The sequence below is a fragment of the Oncorhynchus tshawytscha genome, linkage group LG23 (assembly GCF_018296145.1).
Source record: "Oncorhynchus tshawytscha isolate Ot180627B linkage group LG23, Otsh_v2.0, whole genome shotgun sequence".
Lineage (NCBI taxonomy): Eukaryota > Metazoa > Chordata > Actinopteri > Salmoniformes > Salmonidae > Oncorhynchus > Oncorhynchus tshawytscha.
Window position 1 is genome coordinate 5882040 of NC_056451.1, and position 26297 is coordinate 5908336.

The 26297-nt window shown below is 43.6% G+C and overlaps 2 protein-coding genes across 2 annotated transcripts in view; both read right to left on the reverse strand.

The window, feature by feature from the left end:
• LOC112246114 (metal regulatory transcription factor 1-like) overlaps window positions 1-24362 on the reverse strand; it is a 31489-nt gene extending 7127 nt beyond the window's left edge. Inside the window, exons 1-10 of the mRNA XM_024414384.2 lie at window positions 24227-24362; window positions 20757-21296; window positions 15558-15796; window positions 11000-11131; window positions 10530-10603; window positions 5098-5234; window positions 4584-4661; window positions 4267-4369; window positions 3528-4168; window positions 3356-3422 (exon numbers count right to left, since the gene is read on the reverse strand). Coding sequence (XP_024270152.1) covers window positions 3356-3422; window positions 3528-4168; window positions 4267-4369; window positions 4584-4661; window positions 5098-5234; window positions 10530-10603; window positions 11000-11131; window positions 15558-15796; window positions 20757-21230 — 1945 coding nt within the window. The 5' untranslated portion in view covers window positions 21231-21296; window positions 24227-24362. The remainder of the gene's footprint in view (window positions 1-3355; window positions 3423-3527; window positions 4169-4266; window positions 4370-4583; window positions 4662-5097; window positions 5235-10529; window positions 10604-10999; window positions 11132-15557; window positions 15797-20756; window positions 21297-24226) is intronic.
• Window positions 24363-24500: 138 nt separating this feature from the next.
• LOC112246112 (type II inositol 1,4,5-trisphosphate 5-phosphatase) overlaps window positions 24501-26297 on the reverse strand; it is a 32960-nt gene continuing 31163 nt past the window's right edge. The window contains exons 20-22 of the mRNA XM_024414383.2: window positions 26053-26180; window positions 25686-25797; window positions 24501-25045 (exon numbers count right to left, since the gene is read on the reverse strand). Of these exons, the coding sequence (XP_024270151.1) occupies window positions 24936-25045; window positions 25686-25797; window positions 26053-26180 (350 nt within the window). The 3' untranslated portion in view covers window positions 24501-24935. The remainder of the gene's footprint in view (window positions 25046-25685; window positions 25798-26052; window positions 26181-26297) is intronic.

Sequence of the window (26297 nt, forward strand, 5' to 3'; positions counted from 1 at the left end):
TGTTCATCGACTACAGCTCGGCATTCAACACCATAGTACCCTCCAAGCTCGTCATCAAGCTCGAGACCCTGGGTCTCGACCCCGCCCTGTGCAACTGGGTACTGGACTTCCTGACGGGCCGCCCCCAGGTGGTGAGGGTAGGCAACAACATCTCCTCCCCGCTGATCCTCAACACTGGGGCCCCACAAGGGTGCGTTCTGAGCCCTCTCCTGTACTCCCTGTTCACCCACGACTGCGTGGCCACGCACGCCTCCAACTCAATCATCAAGTTTGCAGACGACACAACAGTGGTAGGCTTGATTACCAACAACGACGAGACGGCCTACAGGGAGGAGGTGAGGGGGAAAATAACCTCACACTCAACGTCAACAAAACTAAGGAGATGATTGTGGACTTCAGGAAACAGCAGAGGGAACACCCCCCTATCCACATCGATGGAACAGTAGTGGAGAGGGTAGCAAGTTAAGTTCCTCGGCATACACATCACAGACAAACTGAATTGGTCCACTCACACAGACAGCATCGTGAAGAAGGCGCAGCAGCGCCTCTTCAAACTCAGGAGGCTGAAGAAATTCGGCTTGTCACCAAAAGCACTCACAAACTTCTACAGATGCACAATCGAGAGCATCCTGGCGGGCTGTATCACCGCCTGGTACGGCAACTGCTCCGCCCTCAACCGTAAGGCTCTCCAGAGGGTAGTGAGGTCTGCACAACGCATCACCGGGGGCAAACTACCTGCCCTCCAGGACACCTACACCACCCGATGTTACAGGAAGGCCATAAAGATCATCAAGGACATCAACCACCCGAGCCACTGCCTGTTCACCCCGCTATCATCCAGAAGGCGAGGTCAGTACAGGTGCATCAAAGCTGGGACCGAGAGACTGAAAAACAGCTTCTATCTCAAGGCCATCAGACTGTTAAACAGCCACCACTAACATTGAGTGGCTGCTGCCAACACACTGACACTGACTCAACTCCAGCCACTTTAATAATGGGAATTGATGGGAAATGATGTAAATATATCACTAGCCACTTTAAACAATGCTACCTTTTATAATGTTTACATACCCTACATTATTCATCTCATATGCATACGTATATACTGTACTCTATATCATCGACTGCATCCTTATGTAATACATGTATCACTAGCCACTTTAACTATGCCACTTTGTTTACATACTCATCTCATATGTATATACTGTACTCGATATCAGCTACTGTATCTTGCCTATGCTGCTCTGTACCATCACTCATTCATATATCCTTATGTACATATTCTTTATCCCCTTACACTGTGTATAAGACAGTAGTTTTGGAATTGTTAGTTAGATTACTTGTTGGTTATTACTGCATTGTCGGAACTAGAAGCACAAGCATTTCGCTACACTCGCATTAACATCTGCTAACCATGTGTATGTGACAAATAAAATTTGATTTGATTTGAACAACTCTGCCACGCAGACCAACCACTGTTCAAGACCATTTCCCGTGTATACGATGCTCTTATGTCAGGACTAACACTGCCTGGGCTAGATAAACCCCGACTTAGATGGGAAAAAGATCTGGGTATTGATCTTGATGAGGATCTATGGAGTGACCTATGCAGGGATGGTGTTACTTCCACATTGAACTCCAGATACAGACTGATCCAGTTTAATTTCCTCCATCAGCTCTATATCACCCCATCTAGACTGCACAAGTTCAACCCAGATATCTCCTCCCTATGTTTTAGATGTGGCTCAGATGAAGGAACATTCCTCCATTCCACTTGGCAGTGTTCAAAACTACACGGTTTCTGGCAGGTGGTATGCGATACCATATCCTCAATTCACGGGGTTGCATTCCCTTTAGACCCGGAGGTCTGTCTACTGGGTAACTTTACTAACACCAATCTTAGGCAAAGCCATACTATAAAGCTAACAGAAATATTGCTAGCGATTGCCAAGAAATGTATTGCCTTGAAATGGAAATTGGATTCCTCCCCGCCAGTTGCAATGTGGCCTATCAGAAGTTAATAGTTGTATCCCTTTGGAGAAAATCACTTACTGCTTGAGGAATAAGTTAAAGACATTTTACAGAATTTGGCAACCTTTTATTGACTATATGGAGAATCTCCCCACATCTCATTGATTGAATCTATATATAATCCTCACATAATGTTTCACACGTAATGTATAATATGTAGCCTACGGCAGGTGATCCAATGTCTCGTTATTATTTTTTTCTTATTGTATATTTGTATATATAATTATATATATTTTTTTGTTACGCTCGTCTGTTACTGTCACTTTGTCCTATCGTTGTCTAATATCTTTTCACTTTTGTTTTGAATGTTCTTAATTGGAAAATGCAAAAATAAAATATATATATATAAAAAAAAGAACTCTGCTGTAGTATATTGTAGAATATCCTACACACTCTGCAACACAGAATGCCTGGACACAGCCCTTAGTCGTGGTATATTGGCCATATACCACAAACCGCCGAGGTGCCTTATTGCTATTATAAACTGGTTACCAACGTAATTAGAGCAATAAAAATATATGTTTTGTCCTACCCATGTCAGCCAATCAGAGTTCAGCTCGGACCACCCAGTTTATAATGTAGAATAATATACGTCACACACCGTAGTATCCCTTGATCATGTACAGTACTTACTATATCATTTTGTAGTATATGGTAAAACACTACAGTAAACACTAAAGTAATCTCCGCAAAAACACTAGTTTGCAAAAACCCGTATTGTGTTTCCTTCAGATTTTAGAAAAGAGCAGAAACTCTTAACTATCTGTTCAGACCCAAGTCCAACCTACCTACAGGTTATGGAAAATGTGCTATTTTAGTATTTGTTCAGTAGGTTTCCTCAAGGAGAAAGCTCTCACTTTATGTAAATACTACAATATACTAGTCCACAAAAAAAGATATACTACAGTGAATACTACAACTACTAATAAATTCAGCAAAACATTACAGTAAATACTATAGTATGTATACCATATTATAAACTGGGTGGTTCGAGCCCTGAATGCTGATTGTCTGTCTGAAAGCCGTGGTATATCAGACCGTATACCTTGTACCTGCTCTAATTATGTTGGTAACCAGTTTATAATAGCAATAAGGCACCTCGTTAGTTTCTGATATATGGCCAATATACCACGACTAAGTGCTGTGTCCTAGCACTCCGCGTTGCGTCCTGCTTAAGAACAGCCCTTAGCCGTGGTATATTGGCCATATACCACAACCCCTCGGGGCTTATTGCTTCAATATACTATATTATTTTTTCATGTGGGTCAGTGTAGCATTATTGCTGTTAATAATCACACTGGTAAAAGTAGGGGACAAATCTCACCTGAATTTCCTCCCACTGGTATGGCTGTGGTAAAGAAGACCTTCTCTACTTTTGGACCTCCGTGTGTCTGGAAACAAACAACATTGACAGCATTGATGTCCACACAAATTCATCACCACTCAACCAAACTATCAATTCAATGTTAACCGGCATGTCAAACCGGCACTCTTACAGCTTGCTCTGGGTTCTGCTGGTTGTTGGCTGCGGTGTTAAGGATCCACTGCAGGTTCTGGTCGGACATGACAATGCTGGGCTGCAACAGGCTCTGGGTGTGGCTGTGGCTTGGGGTGAAAGTGGGGGCAGAGGCTGGGGGCACCAGGGCAGGGTTGGTGTTGCTGGCCAAAGGCACGGTGTGAGTGTGAGCCACGGCCGGCAGCGGCACAGTCTCTGTGGTGGCGACTACAGCGCCCAGAGCCGCGAGGGCTGGGCCTGGCACCACTACTGGCGCAGTAGAGGGCACTATTGGAGCAGTCTGGGCGGGCAGTGCCACATAGGGGGCAGGCACATCTGGCGTCTGCAGGGCAGTGGGTAAGGGTACGAAGGTGGCGTGGGGCTGGGTGGAGCTGACTGCGGTAATATTACTAATGGGGGCAGGAGGTGCTGGAACCTGGGAAGAGGGGGTTTGGCTTAGAGGAAGCTGGGAAGAAGCATCCAGGACAGTGGTGGTGGTGGTGTGGGAGTGAGTGTGAGAGTGGGAGTGGGAACAGGAGGATGAGGAGGAAGGGACGAGGGAGAACGAGAAGGAGATGGGGGTGGAGCCATCACCCATGGTGGACTGGCCAGTCTCCTGGCCAAAGGCTTCAACAAGGCTCTCTGAAAAATACAGAAAAAAATACAAAGAGCAAAAGTTAGCATGAAAATGCACTGAAATCAACCCAAGTTACAGTTTATAGATTGTGATGGGTACTTGCCGTGAGGATGTGCATCGTCTTGACTAACACTGTTCTCCGGACTCTGGAACATGAGCTCGAAGATCCTCACGGGGGTAACACTGCTCAAGTCCAAGTTCTGAGACTAACACAGATGTAACCAAGCATTAACACGATAGTACATGTCTGTCTTACAATACATCTTTATTGATCCCTTATACAGATACAAAAACAAAATAAATATGGTTGTTTTTGCTGTCATAGTAACCCACCACAATATAAATTGTTCATACATGGACAAAAGCAGAAGGACCTATATAGTCAAATAAGGGCTGATGAAATAAAGCGCACACACTCACATTGTGGATGTTTTCTCTGAGCTCCGAGTCAGTCGAGATGAGGCTCAAGTCACTGAGGCACAGTGAATGATTTGCATCCTGTAATTAGAGATGAATAGGCCAAAATTACATTTTCCACTGCCTAAAAACATTAACAGAACGAGACATGGGAGAAGCCAAGAAGCCTTCCTTTCTAGAGCAAAAGCCGTCTGAAGTCATAAAGATGCATAAGGATAGAATGTAATACATTAGATAATAAAAACAATCAAAACAGACTATACTGATAGCAGGCACAATGTTGTAGGAAAAAAAAAAACCTGACCACCTTAAAATGACTTCACAGGCTAATTAATCCATGTTAATAATATTAACAATACACTCTATTCAGCAACTTTTATCCAACAGTGAGTGCATACTTTTTAAAATTGGTGGCCACAAGGGAGTCGAACCCACGGCTATGACATTGCTAGGCGCCACGCTCTTAGCAAAATGAGACACTGTCCGAAATAGTTACTTTGATTTATGTATGGCTCACCTCGGACAAGGGGTGGGTGAGGGTGACACTGAAGGGCTGGCCCTTAGCCCCATGGCCCCTGACGTGACTCTTCAAACTGTACTGGCTGCTGAATGCTTTCTCACAGCCGTCGCTGGGACAGTTGAAAGGCTTCTCCCCTGAGGGAAGGATGGATGGAGGGGGAAGGCGAGACAAGGGAGAATGAGAGGAAGGGAGAGGGTCACCTTCACTGTATGCCAAGGGAAATTCAATTTCCAATTGAAAAGTTGTGTCAAATCAAACACGATCACTTCCTAATATAAAATATCGGAAAAAGTTCAAATAAAATACAATTTTATTGGTCACATACACGTGTTTATCAGATGTTATTGCGGGTGTAGTGAAATGCTTCCGTTTCTAGTTCAGTAATATCGAACAATTTCACAACATACACCCAATACACACAAATCTAAGTAAAGGAAGTAAGAATATATAAATATACAGACAAGCAATGTCAGAGCAGCATAGACTAAGATACAGCAGAATATAATACAGTTTTTTCAGTGGTGGTATTTACAAACCGCACCACCCTCTGGAGAGCCCTGATATAGCCCGACAGGATGCTCTCAATTGCGCATCTGTAAAAGTTTGTCAGGGTTTTAGGTACCAAGCCAAATTTCTTCAGCCTCCTGAGACACTGTCTGTGTGGGTAGACCATTTCAGTTTGTCAATGATGTGTACGCTGAGGAACTTGAAGCTTTCCACCTTCTCCACTGCGATCCCATCAATGTGGACAGGGGGGGGGTGCTCCCTCTGCTGTTTCCTGAAGTCCACGATCATCTCCTTTGTTTTGTTGACATTGAGTGAGAGGTTATTTTCCTGGCACCACACTCCCAGAGCCCACCTCCTCCATGTAGGCTGTCTCGTCATTGTTGGTAATCAAGCCTACTACTGTTGTCGTCTGCAAACTTGATGATTGAATTGGAGGCGTACTTGGCCACACAGGCATGGTTGAACAGGGACTACAGGAGGGGGCTGAGCACACACACACTTGTGGGGCCCAAGTGTTGAGGATAAGCAAAGTGGAGGTGTTATTTCCTACCTTCACCACCTGGGGGCGGCCCATCAGGAAGTCCAGGACCCAGTTGCACAGGGTGGGGCTCAGACCCAGCGCCTCGAGCTTAATGATGAGCTTGGAGGGTACTATGGTGTTGAATGCTGAGCTATAGTCAATGAACAGCATTCTTACATAGGTATTCCTCTTCTCCAGATGGGATAGGGCAGTGTGATGGCAATTGCATCGTCTGTGGATCTATTGGGGTGATAAGTAAATTGAAGTGGGTCTCTAGGGTGACTGGTAAGGTAGAGGTGATATGACCTTTGACTAGTCTCTCAAAGTACTTAATGTCAAAAATCAAATCAAATCAAATTTTATTTGTCACATACACATGGTTAGCAGATGTTAATGCGAGTGTAGCGAAATGCTTGTGCTTCTAGTTCCGACAATGCAGTAATAACGAACAAGTAATCTAACTAACAATTCCAAAAAACTACTGTCTTATACACAGTGTAAGGGGATAAAGAATATGTACATAAGGATATATGAATGAGTGATGGTACAGAGCAGCATAGGCAAGATACAGTAGATGATATCGAGTACAGTATATACATATGAGATGAGTATGTAAACCAAGTGGCATAGTTAAAGTGGCTAGTGATACATGTATTACATAAGGATGCAGTCCTATGTATCTACGTATGCATATGAGATGAATAATGTAGGGTAAGTAACATTATATAAGGTAGCATTGTTTAAAGTGGCTAGTGATATATTTACATCATTTCCCATCAATTCCCATTATTAAAGTGGCTGGAGTAGAGTCAGTGTCATTGACAGTGTGTTGGCAGTAGCCACTCAATGTTAGTGGTGGCTGTTTAACAGTCTGATGGCCTTGAGATAGAAGCTGTTTTTCAGTCTCTCGGTCCCAGCTTTGATGCACCTGTACTGACCTCGCCTTCTGGATGACAGCGGGGTGAACAGGCAGTGGCTCGGGTGGTTGATGTCCTTGATGATCTTTATGGCCTTCCTGTAGCATCAGTTGGTGTAGGTGTCCTGGAGGGCAGGTAGTTTGCCCCGGTGATGCGTTGTGCAGACCTCACTACCCTCTGGAGAGCCTTACGGTTGAGGGCGGTGCAGTTGCCATACCAGGCGGTGATACAGCCCGCCAGGATGCTCTCGATTGTGCATCTGTAGAAGTTTGTGAGTGCTTTTGGTGACAAGCCAAATTTCTTCAGCCTCCTGAGGTTGAAGAGGCGCTGCTGCGCCTTCCTCACGATGCTGTCTGTGTGAGTGGACCAATTCAGTTTGTCTGTGATGTGTATGCCAAGGAACTTAAAACTTGCTACCCTCTCCAGTACTGTTCCATCGATGTGGATGGGGGGGTGTTCCCTCTGCTGTTTCCTGAAGTCCACAATCATCTCCTTAGTTTTGTTGACGTTGAGTGTGAGGTTATTTTCCTGACACCACACTCCGAGGGCCCTCACCTCCTCCCTGTAGGCCGTCTCGTCGTTGTTGGTAATCAAGCCTACCACTGTTGTGTCGTCCGCAAACTTGATGATTGAGTTGGAGGCGTGCATGGCCACGCAGTCGTGGGTGAACAGGGAGTACAGGAGAGGGCTCAGAACGCACCCTTGTGGGGCCCCAGTGTTGAGGATCAGCGGGGAGGAGATGTTGTTGCCTACCCTCACCACCTGGGGGCGGCCCGTCAGGAAGTCCAGTACCCAGTTGCACAGGGCGGGGTCGAGACCCAGGGTCTCGAGCTTGATGACGAGCTTGGAGGGCACTATGGTGTTGAATGCCGAGCTGTAGTCGATGAACAGCATTCTCACATAGGTATTCCTCTTGTCCAGATGGGTTAGGGCAGTGTGCAGTGTGGTTGAGATTGCATCGTCTGTGGACCTATTTGGGCGGTAAGCAAATTGGAGTGGGTCTAGGGTGTCAGGTAGGGTGGAGGTGATATGGTCCTTGACTAGTCTCTCAAAGCACTTCATGATGACGGATGTGAGTGCTACGGGCGGTAGTCGTTTAGCTCAGTTACCTTAGCTTTCTTGGGAACAGGAACAATGGTGACCCTCTTGAAGCATGTGGGAACAGCAGACTGGTATAGGGATTGATTGAATATGTCCGTAAACACACCGGCCAGCTGGTCTGCGCATGCTCTGAGGGCGCGGCTGGGGATGCCGTCTGGGCCTGCAGCCTTGCGAGGGTTAACACGTTTAAATGTCTTACTCACCTCGGCTGCAGTGAAGGAGAGACCGCATGTTTTCGTTGCAGGCCGTGTCAGTGGCACTGTATTGTCCTCAAAGCGGGCAAAAAGTTATTTAGTCTGCCTGGGAGCAAGACATCCTGGTCCGTGACTGGGCTGGGTTTCTTCCTGTAGTCCGTGATTGACTGTAGACCCTGCCACATGCCTCTTGTGTCTGAGCCGTTGAATTGAGATTCTACTTTGTCTCTGTACTGGCGCTTAGCTTGTTTGATAGCCTTGCGGAGGGAATAGCTGCACTGTTTGTATTCAGTCATGTTACCAGACACCTTGCCCTGATTAAAAGCAGTGGTTCGCGCCTTCAGTTTCACACGAATGCTGCCATCAATCCACGGTTTCTGGTTAGGGAATGTTTTAATCGTTGCTATGGGAACGACATCTTCAACGCACGTTCTAATGAACTCTCACACCGAATCAGCGTATTCGTCAATGTTGTTGTCTGACGCAATACGAAACATCTCCCAGTCCACGTGATGGAAGCAGTCTTGGAGTGTGGAGTCAGCTTGGTCGGACCAGCGTTGGACAGACCTCAGCGTGGGAGCTTCTTGTTTTAGTTTCTGTCTGTAGGCAGGGATCAACAAAATGGAGTCGTGGTCAGCTTTTCCGAAAGGGGGCGGGGCAGGGCCTTATATGCGTCGCGGAAGTTAGAGTAACAATGATCCAGGGTCTTTCCCCCTGGTTGCGCAATCGATATGCTGATAAAATTTAGGGAGTCTTGTTTTCAGATTAGCCTTGTTAAAATCCCCAGCTACAATGAATGCAGCCTCCGGATAAATCATTTCCAGTTTGCAGAGAGTTAAATAAAGTTCGTTCAGAGCCATCGATGTGTCTGCTTGGGGGGGATATATACGGCTGTGATTATAATCGAAGAGAATTCTCTTGGTAAATAATGCGGTCTACATTTGATTGTGAGGAATTCTAAATCAGGTGAACAGAAGGATTTGAGTTCCTGTATGTTTCTTTCATCACACCATGTCACGTTAGACATAAGGCATACGCCCCCGCCCCTCTTCTTACCAGAAAGATGTTTGTTTCTGTCGGCGCGATGCGTGGAGAAACCCGCTGGCTGCACCGCTTCGGATAGCGTCTCTCCAGTTAGCCATGTTTCCGTGAAGCAGAGAACGTTACAGTCTCTGATGTCCCTCTGGAATGCTACCCTTGCTCGGATTTCATCAACCTTGTTGTCAAGAGACTGGACATTGGCAAGAAGAATGCTAGGGAGTGGTGCACGGTGTGCCCGTCTCCGGAGTCTGACCAGAAGACCGCTTCGTTTCCCTCTTTTTCGTCGTTTTTTTGGGTCGCTGCATGTAATCCACTCCGTTGCACTGGTTGTAAGGCAGAACACAGGATCCGCATCGCGAAAAACATATTCTTGGTCGTACTGATGGTGAGTTGACGCTGATCTTATATTCAGTAGTTCTTGTCGGCTGTATGTAATGAAACCTAAGATGACCTGGGGTACTAGTGTAAGAAATAACACGTAAAAAAACAAAAAACTGCATAGTTTCCTAGGAACGCGAAGCGAGGCGGCCATCTCTGTCGGCGCCGGAAGTCAAGTCTCTTGATGTTGACAGAAGTGAGTCCTTTAGTTCAGTTACCTTTGCTTTCTTGGGTACAGGAAAAATTGTGGCCATCTTGAAGCATGTGGGGACAGCAGACAGGGATAGGGAGAGATTGAATATGTCCGTAAACACACCAGCCAGCTGGTCTGCGCATGCTCTGAGGACGCCTGCTAGGGATGCCGTCTGGGCGAGCAGCTAGGGATGCCGTCTGGGCCGGTTAACACGCTTAAATGTCTTACTCAGGTCGGCCACGGAGAAAGAAAGCCCACAGTCCTTGGTAGCGGGCCGCGGCGGTGGCACTGTGTCATCCTCAAAACAGGCGAAGAAGCATTTTGGCTTGTCCGGAAGCAAGACATCGGTGTCCACGACGTGTCTGGTTTTCCGTTTGTAGTCCGTGATTGTCTGTAGACCATGACACAGAAGCGAGGCAACCCTCTCTGTGGCACCATTTGTTACAATAAAATTGAGATATTAAGCGCTACTCGGTGTCTCTGAGGTGTGGAATATGGATGAATGATTGGTTGACTGTCATTCTGAAATTTGACTGAGAATTTATTTTCCAAACAGAAGTAGCCTAAGTAAAGCGTACCTGTGTGTGTCCGTACATGCGTCTTTAGGTGATGGCTGGCAGCAAACGCCTTGCCACAACCATCATGGTCACACCTAGTGGGAAGATCACACAAATTATCTGTCAATGTAAGCCAAACAGCAATAGAGAAAAACATGTGGAGATTAAGCTGATGAAGAATAAAAAATGATTAGAAAAGCTGGTGCATAGAAATTAGGAAAAATTGGTGCACCACAAAGCAGTGTCATGCCCCTCACTGTTCTTCCAATACAAAACCATATATCTAACTAATAAGTACAGATTAAAGATATAATCCCCTCAATGTGCATTTTTCCCACTCCTTTAGGCTACATTTGTTTATATGCATAGAAAACCTCAAACCAAGAAAAGGGCATCCAAACATTAGCAGATAATGTCCTATATCGAAGGCAGCGGTCTTCCTCCCCTTGTGAAACATAAACCATAGTGGTGCGTGGAGTCGGAGAACTCACCGGAATGGTTTCTCCCCAGTATGAGTGCGAATGTGCTTCCTCAGGTCACTGAGTGTGGTAAAGTACTTTGTGCATCCCTCCGATTCACAGTTGAACGTCTTCCCCGTGTGCAGTCTCTGGTGTGCTTTCAGTCTGCCGAGAGGAGATAATTACAAGTAATCAACCACGGGGAAGATTTAAAAGGAGCTATGTGTAACGTTTGGGGGATAAATTCAATTTCCTTGTTTTTGAAGAATATGGCTTAGAGATAGTTTATTACTGCTTTCTAACCATGTAATAATCCCCCCAAAAGTTGTATGGGTGTGAAGTTGTGTACTATTCTTTGTTTTCAAACTCAGCAAACGAGAGCCAGTCGTGAAGTAGGAAGCAGTGGGCCAGACTGGATAGTTACAGTATAAGTTTTGATTTGAAGGGTTAAGCATTGTTTGAAAAATGATGCACTCCTTTCGGGAATTTTATTCCTTTACTACAAATATATATAAATACATCATTGACATTTAAAATGGTAGGCCTAATTCCAAGTGGAAATGTAGCTCTTTTAACAAGAGCAAAAATATTTATTTCAAGAATGTTCACACCATCTTGAATTAAATAAACATTAGTACACAGCAGATGTGCAAACACTTGTTAATGTGCAAACACTTGGGCCTAGAACATTAGGTGGCACTCCAAGAGAAAGACACCAAATTGGGAAAGAACCTAATCTTGCTTTAAACTTTAAGGACACAATCCAGGGTCATGTTGATTAGGGCAAGTAATGGAAAACCAACTTTCGCTATTCTTACTGGACAAGTCTAGGTAATCCTTCCCTGTTTCAGTCCGTTTTCTTCTGTTTGGTGCCTAATGAACAGGACCCTTGGCCTAGTAGACATGTAGTGCCACCATTTTCCCTTATAGGAGGGGACAGGGCAGCATGGTTCTGAGAGCAAAGTAATGTGATTAGGGGGAAACAACACATTGGCTTGGCCGTGGTGATAAATGGACCTTGACAGGGGAGTCGATGGTGGCATGCTTCCACCACTGCCAGTCTCTGTGGTCTTCGGTTCAATGTCACAACACTGGAGCCACTGGCTGACTAGCCTACTACTGGTGTGGCTGAGGGTCTCCTGTCATGCCTTCATTGAGTGCTAAATCAAAGAAGCTAAATGCAGCAGATACTACAAAACCAAGAACAAATTAGAAAACAAATTAGAAAACTAAAATTGGGAGACAAAGTCCTTACCAATTAAGCTAGAACACCCAGCAATGCATAAAAGCACTTCAGTACTTGGGAGAAAAAAAGAACTAAATACTAACATTATTAGATCACAATGAACTGACAAAACGATTGGGCCTACAGACAGACTGTGCTGTAGATAAGAAAAGCAAGCACATCCTCTTTTTTGATACATCCTTTTTTTATGCAATGTCAGACTGAATGAAAAAAACTAGGCCTAAGGCAGGCACAATTACCATATAACTGCATAGCTGACGGTTATGGATGAAGACAGTCAAAAATAAATTAACTGTCATATCTGGGGGGGTTGTGGAACAAACAGCTGCCTGAAGATGGGAAAAGTTTTGCTTTTAGAATTGTTAAATTAGCTGACCAACAACAGGCTGACCACACCGCTGTGTGTGTGAGCTTTGCAAAATAAATGTAGGAAACTGTTATTCAATTATTGCACCCACACTGCTCACGAGCGTCTGCGTTGCCAAGAGCTAAAATAGGAGTCCTTACAATTTCTGATGCAGATCGCGCTGCAAGTCCTGCCTCTCCCATCTCCTAATTGGTTTATAGAAGCAGGTATGCCACCTCCTCATTGGTTATACCCACGTGGGTGATTGAAAGACGAACTATGTTGTCGGTGTAGTAATACTATGAAAGTTTAGATGCCAATCACCATATAAGTTCAAAGATGAAAAACCCTGGAAGGAGGAGAGATGACAAGAAACTATTCGGTTGACTGTTTTGTGTGTGGATTAATTGTCGGAGTAGAGGACCTTGTGCATTTCAGGTAAAATAACCTAATGTTTTTATCTTAGGACAAATTAGCTAGCAACAGCAAGCTAGCTAAATATGACAAATTAGCTAACTAGCTAAATTGCATAAATGTTATATGCTTTTCGAACTGTCCCCAAATTAATGTCACTGGTTCAGAGTTTGTTTTGATATTTTAATCTGCGTGTCGTATTTGCGTTTGGTGTAGGTGGACAAAATAAATGTATCCACGATGGGTTTGGGTTCCGTGTAACAGTCAGTCAAAAGTCCATGACTGTCACAGCCCTAGGCCTACACATTGTTTGCTAATCTACTATGGAAGAATACCTCTGAATGGATGAAGGCAGGGAATAAAATTAACACCCGTCACATGCAGGTAGATTTAGGTATTGGCGGGTAAGAATGTCTATTTCACCAACAACATTGGTGGGTGGTCAATTTGCACGGCTCTACAGTGAGGATTACATTCGCGAATAAAAAGTCAAAAGGTCAAGCATGATCATGTGCTGGTTAGAAAGGTGCTGCAGTATGCTGCATGCTGCTGCTCCAGTTTCAACTTCCACCTGACTGTGCTGCTGCTCCAGTTTCAACTGTTCTGCCTTATTATTATTCGACCATGCTGGTCATTTATGAACATTTGAACATCTTGGCCATGTTCTGTTATAATCTCCACCCGGCACAGCCAGAAGAGGACTGGCCACCCCACATAGCCTGATTCCTCTCTAGGTTTCTTCCTAGGTTTTGGCCTTTCTAGGGAGTTTTTCCTAGCCACCGTGCTTCTACACCTGCATTGCTTGCTGTTTGGGGTTTTAGGCTGGGTTTCTGTACAGCACTTTGAGATATCAGCTGATGTACGAAGGGCTATATAAATAAATTTGATTTGATTTGAGTAGCGTTTTCAAATTATTTGTGCCGTTTTGTTTCATAATTACGAATCGCACAAAGAATTACAAATCCTATATCTCACCTCGCGTAGCAACACTGCCTGGCAGGGGAGCTGTGCGCACTGAGTGAAGTGCTGATAGATTCATTTTTGGAGGCGCTGCGCACACACGGTCAGCCCGCTCATTAGGCAGGATTAGGCGTCCGTTTGTGACGGCAGATTGACGAGAGCGGCATTTTCTGAGCCAAACTAGCCAAGATGCACCTCCAACAACAACACATAAAACCTAACTTAATTCTGCCAAAAATAATGACAATTTCTCTCAACCAGTGGCATATTGGCTTTTTAGGTGAGCGCTGATGCCTCCCTTTGATAAGCAGTGCCCACTTTTTGGAGGCAGAGTCTATGCTTGGTTCAGATTTTGTACGGTCTAGTTCAGCCTTGATTTGGCCCAAACATAGATGTCAATAAATTACTTATTTTCAACTTTGAATCAGAACCAAACATTTGCCTGACTTCAACATGCGGAAAATACATGTATTTCAAACATACGGAAAATACCCTTTCACCTTTCATTCAGAACCTAATTTGTCTGGAAAATACGCCATTTTGCTTATTGGGACTGGGGGGTAAAAATGTGTCTAATTTAGTCTAAAGTCTACAAAGTTAGACTTTGTCCTGGTGTTTATTGGCTATTTACATTGTTTTGTTCACAAGCTGAGTTGTTTTTCAACGTTAGTCGAGTCTGCTGCCTCAATTGATACTGATGACAGACACACTTGACACTACTCAAGTAGCCCCATTACCACGGTAACCTCCCGGCCTTAAAGAGGCAGCTGAACATTTTGTCTCTGATATTTTGGATAAAGGAATGAAATTGAGCAATATACCACATTACTTCTAATACATTTCTTATTTAAGAAACAAGCATGGTCATCTGCTGTTTTGTGTTCTTCTTTTTTTTAAATGGTAAAATCTGAGTGGCTGTGGATGGTGGACCCAAAAGTATGTTTTAGGCCCGACGTGTAGGCTGGATGTCACTTGACATTTTTTATATGTAATTTATTACCTGTTATCTTTCATGTATTATCGATCCATCTTCAGTATAGGCCTACATATACAGATAACTGCCAAAATAAAAGGAAACACTTGAGTAAATGAGGGATACAATGTATATTGAAAGCAAGTGCTTCCACACAGGTGTGGTTCCTGAGTTAATTAAGCAATTAACATCCCCATCATAGATGAAAATGCCCAGTTGCCCATTATTTTGGCTACCATGATTACAATAAGAGATCTCAGTAACTTTGAAAAAGAGGGGTCTCAAAAGAGCTTAAAGGGTGTGTGTGTGTGTGTGTGTGTCTCAGTCACACTTATGGGAGATTCTGGAGTGGCGCCTAAGTCAGCATTTTCCACCACCATCAACAAAACACCAAATGGTGGAATATCTTGTGGAAGAATGGTGTTGCATCCCTCCAATAGAGTTCCAAACACTTGTAGAAACTATGCCAAGGTACATTGAAGCTGTTCTGGCTCAACACCCTGTGATGGCCCAACACCCTATTAAGACACTTTATGTTTGGTGTTTCCTTTATTTTGGCAGTTACCTGTAGATATACAGTCATCTGATTAGTCAGCATGTCTGGGAATATTTCGACAGGCAGCTAGTAAGTTTTGTGTTAGTCAAGCCTCACCTGTACAGGGTGTTGAAGGCCTTCTCGCAGCCCTGCACGTCGCACTCAAAGGGCTTCTCCTTGGTGTGAACGCGCACGTGGATCTTCAGGCTGTAGGAAGTGAGGAAGGCCTTGCCGCAGCCCAACTGGTTGCACACAAATGTGTACTCGCCCCGGTGGGTCTTCTGGTGCGTGCGCAGGTTGCCTGCCGTGCTGTAGGTCCGTGTGCATCCCTCAAACATGCACTGGTACCTCTTCACCTGAGTGACAGACAAGAAGATCATTACTTTCTTAATGAATCTTTCCTTGATTCTTTGCGACATCTTTCCTCGCCTATCGAAAGACTTTGGATGAGGTCAGAGGGGAGGGACCTTGGACCTTCTCCAATATGGTTGAGAAGGAGGCGAGGCAATAGGATGAGAGCCAGAGTGAGAAACAAATGAGGTGTGTTTGCACAGGTAACGATGATACAGCGCATGAGCGTGTAAGTGCACATGACATCAGTGACTCGACCCCCCCCATCCATTTCCATCTGACTGATTCTGCTGTGCACCGTGTTTCAACTCAGCAGTCTCCGCATTCAGCGGCCGTGGCAGTCAGTCAGTCTTATGGCTCTGTTCTGTTCTCACACAAAAGGCCCGGGGAGAGAATAAAGCCGGCTCTTTTCCCCTCCTCCGTATTCCCATAGAACACACTAACCCACATTGTCATAACACAAAGCCTTCCCATCCAAGCTTTATCTCCCACCCCCCTATTTACAGAGCTTGCGTTATACCCCATAACTTAATGCCTTGATCCTCTTGTAGACTGGGGGTAAAAAAAATAACGCTTTGTTACGCAAATTTCAAGAGAAAGTCAACCAGCCCTGACCGCGTTAAAATGACACTTTTCCCTTAATAAATAGTGAACAACAGCTCACATCTCCTTATGTAACTCCTGGATAGCCACATTGCACACAGAGAGGCCCTACTAGACACAATAGTGAAGCAGCCTGTCCAATCCAATTTTTTATTTTTTTTGAGCTAGCGGTGCTCTATTATTTTTCCAAAAGCATGGATTCCAGCCATGACAACTGGTCCACTAGCAGTCTCCGCATGACTCTACAAATTACTGGAACCTAACAGAGACGCAGCGGGAGATGCCTTAGACAACTGTTGGCCTATGTTAAAGGAGGAGATAGGATTAAACCCCCCCCCCTCCCTCCCCCAGCCAGAGGTCTTATTCATCAGGGACCAAACGGAAGAAAACTGACCGAAATACAGAGGGACTACCTGAACTTGTCCGTTGCAAAACGTTTTGCTACATTGTGCACTAATGAATACGACCCAGCATAACCTGTCCCTTGGTGATACTAGGCCTAATGACTGACTGGTTGTGCTATTCATTCAAGTTTCAATGTCATGTACACAAGAAACAGTGACATGCCTTTCTTGCAAGCTCTAAACCCAACAATGCAGAAATCAATATCAATGTAGTACAAATAAAAGGTAGAGCAAAAACACACGAGAAATAGAACATGAGAATGCAAGAAGCTATAAACAGGATCAGTTCCAATACCATATTCACAATGTGCAGTTAGTGTAATGGAGTGATAGAGGTAGATATGTATAGGGGTAAGGTGACTAGGCATCAGGACATATGACAAACAAAGTAGTAGCAGCGTATTTGGGGAATGTGTAGAGTCAGTATAAATGTGAGGGCATGTGCGTATGAGAAAATTAAGTGAGGGGAGGGGGGGGTTGGAGTGTCAGTGTGCGTGTGCGTGAGTAGGGTTCTGTGGATGCGCACAAAGACAGAAATTATTTGTATTTTTTGCACTAACACAAAGAGAGGAGGAAGGGAAGTAAGAAGTATGGACCCCACACAGTGAGGAGCCTGGCTGCCGGTGCTGCTACAGCGTATCAGCTGTACTGTATTGTTATTCAACCCCCACAACTTCACGACTGACTCCCCCACTTCTGCAGCATCACTTCAAATCAAACAGGTTCACTAGAATGGCATGCCATCACCTCCCACATGCACAGTGGGGAAAGAGCACTCCAGTAGTAGGCTACACAGAGAGTGTCGAATGCAACTAGATGCTGCTAAGTGTACTGAAAAGGTATGTAAGAATGCTGCAAGGCCTACTGAAAAGGTATGTAAGAATGCTGCAAAGCCGACTGAACTGCTATGTTAAGGACTGCTTTGTGTTGCATTGAGAAATTTAGAACACCTAGGCTAGAGAAACATTGAAATTAACATCTGCAATGTTATGAATCCACATCTGCAATTATGTCAAAAGGAAATAAGGAGGACACACATTTTGGAGAAGCAACATGAACAGATGCCAAATGAATTTGGAGTGATTGTATCTTTGGCTCAGAGTCTGTAGATGAGATTTCATAAATCCAATTGTAAGTAAGCAAAATGCATTTTCTCTCCCTCAATTACATCATGCAAGTAGCTAGGCTAGGAGGGGACAGAGTGGACTGGATGGGCTCCAGCAGAGCACTTCAACACAAAGACAGCACAAGTACCCTAGTGGCAGTGGCCAAGTCGCCAACATGGTGACAGAGGGGGACCCTGGTAACAAACAGAAACTTGTTGCATTGAGGGTGCAATATTTGGCCGGGACTCATCATGATTGGTCAGGAGTAGTGTTGAACTGACCACTGGTGTGACCCTTAGGGAGCCTGTTGTTACGGTGCTACTTTGCATTCTACGAAGAAATAGCCTGGAGGTGCAACCCTCCAACAAACTCCATTGTAAAGTGCTCTTTTGCAGACCAGCGTGCCTTACACAATGATTAAGAGCTATATGTAAAGTCTGCAACCACGAGACCTGCCATCATAAAGTACAACACAAATAATGACACTGCACAAAATTCAGATGAATAATTTACTATGTGTGCTGTTCTGTACACAGGGGAGGAGGGGTTAAACATTTATCATATAAAACAATGCAGTGGTGGAAAAAGTACCAATTGTCATACTCAAGTAAAAGTCCCCCAGTAAAACCCTACTTGAGTAAAAGTTTTAAAAAGTGTTTGGTTTTAAATATACTTAAGTATCAAAAGTAAATGTAATTGCTATATTTACCTACAGTGAGGGAAAAAAGTATTTGATCCCCTAATGATTTTGTACGTTTTCCCACTGACAAAGAAATGATCAGTTTATAATTTTAATGGTAGGTTCATTTGAATAGTGAAAGACAGAATAACAACAAAAAAATCCAGAAAAACAGATGTCAAAAATTGTATAAATTGATTTGCATTTTAATGAGGGAAATAAGTATTTGACCCCCTCTCAATCAGAAAGATTTCTGGCTCCAAGGTGTCTTTTATACAGGTAACGAGCTGAGATTAGGAGCACGCTAAAGGGAGTGCTCCTAATCTCAGCTTGTTACCTGTATAAAAGACACCTGTCCACAGATGCAATCAATCAATCAGATTCCAAACTCTCCACCATGGCCAAGACCAAAAAACTCTCCAAGGATGTCAGGGACAAGATTGTAGACCTACACAAGGCTGGAATGGGCTACAAGACCATCGCCAAGCAGCTTGGTGAGAAGGTGACAACAGTTGGTGCGATTATTCGCAAATGGAAGAAACACAAAAGAACTGTCAATCTCCCTCTGCCTGGGGCTCCATGCAAGATCTCACCTCGTGGAGTTGCAATGATCATGAGAGCGGTGGGGAATCCGCCCAGAACTACACGGGAGGATCTTGTCAATGATCTCAAGGCAGCTGGGACCATAGTCACCAAGAAAACAATTGGTAACACACTACGCTGTGAAGGACTGAAATCCTGCAGCGCCCACAAGGTCCCCCTGCTCAAGAAAGCACATATACATGCCTGTCTGTAGTTTGCCAATGAACATCTGAATGATTCAGAGGACAACTGGGTAAGTGTTGTGGTCAGATGAGACCAAAATGGAGCTCTTTGGCATCAACTCAACTCGCCATGTTTGGAGGAGGAGGAATGCTGCCTCCACCATCAAACCATAAAATTTTTCTGCTAAGAGGACAGGACAACTTCACAGCATCAAAGGGACGATGGACGGGGCCATGTACCGTCAAATCTTGGGTGAGAACCTCCTTCCCTCAGCCAGGGCATTGAAAATGGGTCGTGGATGGGTATTCCAGCATGACAATGACCCAAAACACACGGCCAAGGCAACAAAGGAGTGGCTCAAGAAGAAGCACATTAAGGTCCTGGAGTGGCCTAGCCAGTCTCCAGACCTTAATCCAATAGAAAATCTGTGGAGGGAGCTGAAGGTTCGAGTTGCCAAACATCAGCCTCGAAACCTTAATGACTTGGAGAAGATCTGCAAAGAGGAGTGGGACAAAATCCCTCCTGAGATGTGTGCAAACCTGGTGGCCAACTACAAGAAACGTCTGACCTCCGATTGCCAACAAGGGTTTTGCCACCAAGTACTAAGTCATGTTTTGCAGAGGGGTCAAATACTTATTTCCCTCATTAAAATGCAAATCGATTTATAACATTTTTGAAAATAGTTTTTCTGGAATTTTGTTATTCTGACTCTCACTGTTCAAATAAACCTACCATTAAAATGATAGACTGATAATTTCTTTGTCAGTGGGCAAACATACAAAATCAGCAGGGGATCAAATACTGTTTTCCCTCACTATCACACAAAAAACAAATCACATTCCTTATGTTAAGCAAACCAGATGGCATGATTCTCTTGTTTTTTAAATTTACGGATAGCCAGAGGCACACTCCAACACTCAGATATAATTTACAAACAAAGCATGTGTTCAGTGAGTCCGCCAGATCAGAGTAGGGATAACCAGGGATTTTCTCTTTAAGTGCGTGAATTAGACCGTTTTCCTGTCCTGCTAAGGATTCAAAATGTAACGAGTACTTTTGGGTGTCAGGGAAAATGTATGGAGTAAAAGTACATTATCTCCTTCAGAAATGTAATGATGTAAAAGTAAAATTCGTCAAAAATATAAATAGTAAAGTAATGTACAGATACCCCCCCCTCTATTTTTACTTAACACAACACACTAGGCTAATTGTGTGTTGAGATCAAGTACATTTAAATCAGGGAGCGCAAAATCCCTGATTTACAAACCACCTTGTATTCCAAATGACTACTCATTATGTGATCAAGATTAGTGATTCTGCACCTTGCCCAAACTGATCCCCTCAAATACGCTGTATGACCTCCACACAGCATCACATAATGCATTTCAGTGGTGGTAAGCCAACATACCTCCCTTTGCTTGGTTTCTGGACACTCGGAGTGCAGAGTGAGGGTGGCCCCCTCGATGTTGCGCGGCATGGCCATGGACCCCGGGTTGATGATGAACTGGATCTGGTCGGGCGAGATGGTGTGATGCACGTATCCCTGCGACATGCCATCCTGGTCGCCCATGAAGGTCATAGAGCCCTCCTCCTCCTCCTCCTCCTCGTCCAGGTCCCCGTCGACTAGGAAAGTGCCCCCGTCGTCATCCCCCACACAGTGTCCATGGTCCTCCTCTCCCTCCTCGTCCAGCCGGATGGGGTCCTGCTCGATGAGCACCGTAGTGCGGTCGTAGACGCGTGAGCCCGAGGGTGCCGACATCAGGTCGGCGTCGTCTTTGTCGTCGTCGTAGTGCGCCATCTTGTCTTCATCGTTGTTATCGCGCTCGAGGCGGTCCACCTCCAAAAACATGGAAGCCTCCGTGCGAGGGCCACGCTCGCTCATGGTCCCGGCTGGGCTGGCCGCCTCTGGTGGGTGAGTGTGCGCAGAGGACGGCGTGCTCACTTGTTCCTGCACAGAGAAGGATAGACAGGAAAGTGTGAGGGCGGTGGCTTTGATGAGTCGCGCTGTGCCACTTCAAAGTCAATGTGTTCATTTTAAATGCAGGGAAGCGAGTGCTGACCTACCCTTCTCGGAATTTCAAAAAAATTCTGTTTACAGAAACAATCTCTCTGCTTGCTACATCTTGACCCATTGAAGTAAAGAATATAACAAATTATGAGTCCTTGCAATTAAAGTACCTAGAGCCTAGCTTCATTCAGTGACCTGGGCTAACCCTGTAGCTATTTGGCTAAATGGGGAAGGCCTACGTGACTCCCAAGCAAATACTGTAAACAGGAAATTTGAGGGAAAAACAAAAATGCGTTGACACTTGAGGCTAATATTTCCACCTTCCAAGAGCAGAATATAGATACTTGGAAATATATTTGGTGGAGTATTGCAAAGATAGGTAAGTGGGACAAGGCAGAGCAGTTATTTTTAATCCAAAGACAAGAGTGGAACATTTGCTATTGAAGACAACACCTGGCTATATTGAGAATGCAGCTAGAGAAGTTCTCTGGCAGTGCCAGTTAAAAGCCACCAAATCTATAGCCTGAAGTTTGGTTACAAAAGTGGTATAGTGTAGGCTACTCGTCATCTTCAAACATGCCATGCATAGCATCATATTCATTTGTCTAAGGTGGACAGTTATACCTATTCCCTAACGCTGGAGTGAAATAAAACTAATCTATTCACTACGATGCATTGGAGTAAGGTCTAGATGTAGCTATAAATGGATTTAGGCTAATTCATGCAACAAATTCCATGAGTATGACAGTTACATGGGAAGATTTGAGTCCTTTCCTTGAAGCGGTCAGCTCAACTGCAAAGGCTACTCATATTTTATGGAGAAAAATGTGTCAGAGTGGCTTACAAATAGCAAATAAATCCAATAACAGCCGCATGGACCTCTATACCAGGAACTCAATACCAGGCAGTGTAAGGAAGGCACTAAAAATTGTCAGACTCCAGCCACCCAAGTCGGACTGTTCTCTCTGCTACCGCATGAGAAGCTGGACCGATGCACAACATATGTAAGCAACAAGATCCTGAACAGCTTCTACCCCCAATCCACAAGACAGCTAAATACTGTAGTTAGTTAAATAGTCAACCAAATAGTTACCAAGAGTATCTGCATTGACCCTTTTTGCACCAACTTTTTAGACTCATGCCATACGCTGCTGATACAGTTTATGATCTATCCGGTTGCTTAGTCACTTTATCCCTACCTATATGTACATATCTACCTTCTATTACCTTGCACATGGACTCGGGACTGGTACCCTGTGTATATAGCCAAGTTATCATTACTCATTGTTTATTTATTCTTTGTGTTATTTTATTATTTCTGCTCTGTATTGTTAGGAAGGTTCATAAGTAAGCATTTTACCATTAGTCTACCTGTTGTTTACGAAGCATGTGACAAGTAACATTCGATTTGGTTTAATTTGAATGGTGTAGAATGGTCTATGTTCCTAGGCACTAACCATCTTGACACCCATGGAGTTCTAGAACTTTCTGATTTCGTTTGACAGCACAGTGATTTATCGTGGAAAATAAGCATGTTTGAGATCAATTGACACCCTTGACCATGAAGCATTGAGAATTATTTTAAACTGCAAAACCCTTACGCACCACTGCACTTTCATATACCAGGGTTGGCTGGCCTTCTCTAGTCAATGGTAAGCTCAGTCACTGGTATACTTTTATTTACAAAGCCATTTTGGGTTTACAACCATTTTATTCACAGGACTTAATCATAAACTGTTCCAAATGTCCGAACTGAATTTGGTAAAAATGGCTTTTATGAACTCTGCGCCATCTGCTTGGAACGCCGTACAAAATACTTTTCAACTGGTAGAACTTATCCCGATTGGTGTTTTTAAATCATTGATTTAGTATTGAGGCTGATTCCCTGACCTGTCAATGTTTTAAAATGTGCTGTTTAATGAATTCGGTGTTGTTGCTTTTTACTAGATTACCTGTCGTTTTTCATTTTCTGTCTAATTGTGTAATGACTTGGTGCTGCCCATATTGGCCAGGAATTTAAATGAGCCCTTCCTGGTTAAATACATTTTTTAACCTTAGCTAGGATTACACCAAAGCTATTTACAAACACTTTCAGGAGACAAGTTAAAGATGTCATGTCACACTCATCTGTGATTTCGCCTTTTGACTAAAAGCTCCAGACAGCGCGACCACATAACTAATAGCTAACGTTTGTTCGTGCAGTTGTGAATAGTTGTAATTATTTGGCAAGGTAGCTAACGTTGGGTGGGCAGCTAACTTGAGTTGCAAGGACAACCAACTTCCATCCTGATAACGTTCGTAATAACTAGGTAACGTAAATAAAAAACAACCAGCTGTCAATAGTTAACTAGTTGACTTCGATCGACATGACAGTTAAATTAACTAGCTGGTTAGCCAACGTTAATATGCAAACGTAAATGTCTCGCTAGTTGAAGACTTTTACATAGCATGTTAACTAAAAGGAAAACATGACAGCAAATTTTTTTGACAATGCAACGGTATTTCGCAAACGTTAGCTTTAAAGATAATGTGTGGGTTGAAAATGTCAAGCTAGCTAGTCAACGTTTGACTAACGTTAGCTATAATACTAATGAACGCGTTCACGATAAGCATCTACCAAGCATACAGCGTAAAACAACAAGCAGGGTATCTTACGCTTAAGATATCGAACGTTACTAGCTAACCAGTTAGGCAACGTTAGTAGTTAACGCTAGCTACAAATCTGTGAACTAACGTAGTGCTAGCTAGCCAGCCAGCTAACGTTAGCTTGACTGGCTGTCTGTCGATAAATCTCCCGTCAAAACAGATACATTGAAGTAAAAGTTACAGGGCTCCACTAGAAACATATATACAAGACAGAAACCATTTACCCGTGCAGCGCAAATGCCGACTTGGTTTATGTTTCGGGTAGCTTAGCACTTTCTTCCCATCCCCTCCCTAGTGATACCATGATTAAATAGAAACGTCATATTTCAGCCTACCCCTCGTGTTGTATTCTGGGAAATATACCCCTCCCAAGAACACTAGTACCCCCTATAATGAAATCGAAACTACTAAAATGAAATATACAATTTAGAATAATGCAAAGTTACAAATGCAAATAATTTGATTTGTAATTCCCAATCAGTACTAACAGCCAAAGAACACATGTGACAGTGGGTTTATTAAATTCCAAAACAAACTTTTTCCATTTGCTTGCTAAATGGGAAAGAAACATGAAATCGCCAAACCACAACTGTTTGAAATACTTTCATATATAAAGACGATCCACTGTTTTGCCTTCACAAAACAGCACACATTTCTTTTCTTTAAATAAACTGGTAAATATACATTAAAAATGGTCAGTTTACTACAGCTACTCAGTGACAGAATATTAGCTGTGCATCAACAGCTTACAGGTTAAACATTGCTTGTCAAAACATAGTTGATTTCAAATCAAAGTTGAGTAGGCCTAAACAATTGGACTGACTGGATATATACAAAGAGCCATCTATATGAATAGGAACTTATTACAAATACAGAGCTGTACATTAAACTAAAATAGTGTCTAAAAGACACAGCAGGAGCACCCTCTTCTATTCAGGAGAGGTCCTGGACTAGGAAATGCTGAAAGAACTCTTGGGTCTTCCTCTTCTCTGCAAGGTCCTGCTTCGTGGGTGACCTCAGTAGCAAGGCAGCAAAAATGGTGGCTGTGAGGGATGACACAGGGCACAATGTCAATAACATAATAATTACTAACTGGCACTTGATGTAAGATTAAATTAGGTTCACTTTTTTAAATATTATGCATCATAAACAAATTTAATTAAAAGGAGAACACTAAAAAAGGAACTAAATCCAGAATCTGACCCAGCATTATTACAGCCAATATTGTAACTTTTGCTAGTTTTGTATTACTTGGCTATATTTTCAACTAAGTAAATAAGTGATAACTGATTGCCCTAAGGTGAAAAAAAATCACACAAAAAAAAAAAACATACGCACAGTATCACAGCACAGAAAGACTACTATGGCCTTCGGAATATAAAACCCCACCAAGCTTCCATAACCATTTGCATGCAGTGGAATGATCAGGCATTTATCGCAACAGTCCTTGGTCTTATTGCTTCATTGCATATTGTGACATATGGAAACCAACAAATAGGAAAGCTTGTTACGGCTTCTGATCTTAAACTTGCACTGCTCGACTTTGTAAACATTGAACCTCTTGAGTACTGGTCAAGAAGACCATGAAGTTTAGTTTTAACCCTTTCAAAACACATTCAGTCAATTGTTTGTGTGTTTGATAAGAATGCAAAATGTGTTACACATTTTTCCATTTCACCTTACCTAAAATATTGACATCCAGGCTATTGTGTGTAGAATGCTTCAACAACTCACGGAGAAAAGCCGCTATATAGTTAAACACGTTTTTATGGCACTGAGGTAACAAGGATACAACCTGAGGATGAAGAAAAACATCACTCAATACCATAGACAAGTTAAAACACGAGAGCAAGTCACAGCCAATTCCCCACAACTGGGTTGGGTTCATTATGGCGCAACAGAAAATGTTGTCCCTCCCTATTTCAGAACATTTGAAGCCTAATGAACAAGACCTAGTACAGTAGACAATCATTACATCCAGAATATCCTACTATAGGAGCACTGAGAAAAGTAATGTCTACTCTAAAGAGTGAGTTGAATTGGTACTGACCTTTTTACACTGACTGGTGTTGGAGCAGCACTCCAGGCACTGCTGGTACAGGGAGAAGGGGACCACAGGCTCAGGGAGGGCATCAAGGAAGATGAGCAGTGCTTCTGCCACAGAGTGGTTACTGCCAGCTAGGGGTCAACCCGGGTCAAGGGGCATCAACCACTTAAAAAATACAGAGTAGACACTAAGACTTAATTTATCCAGGGTTGTGTCCATTAAGGCTCAAAAATGGAAAACTTTTACAA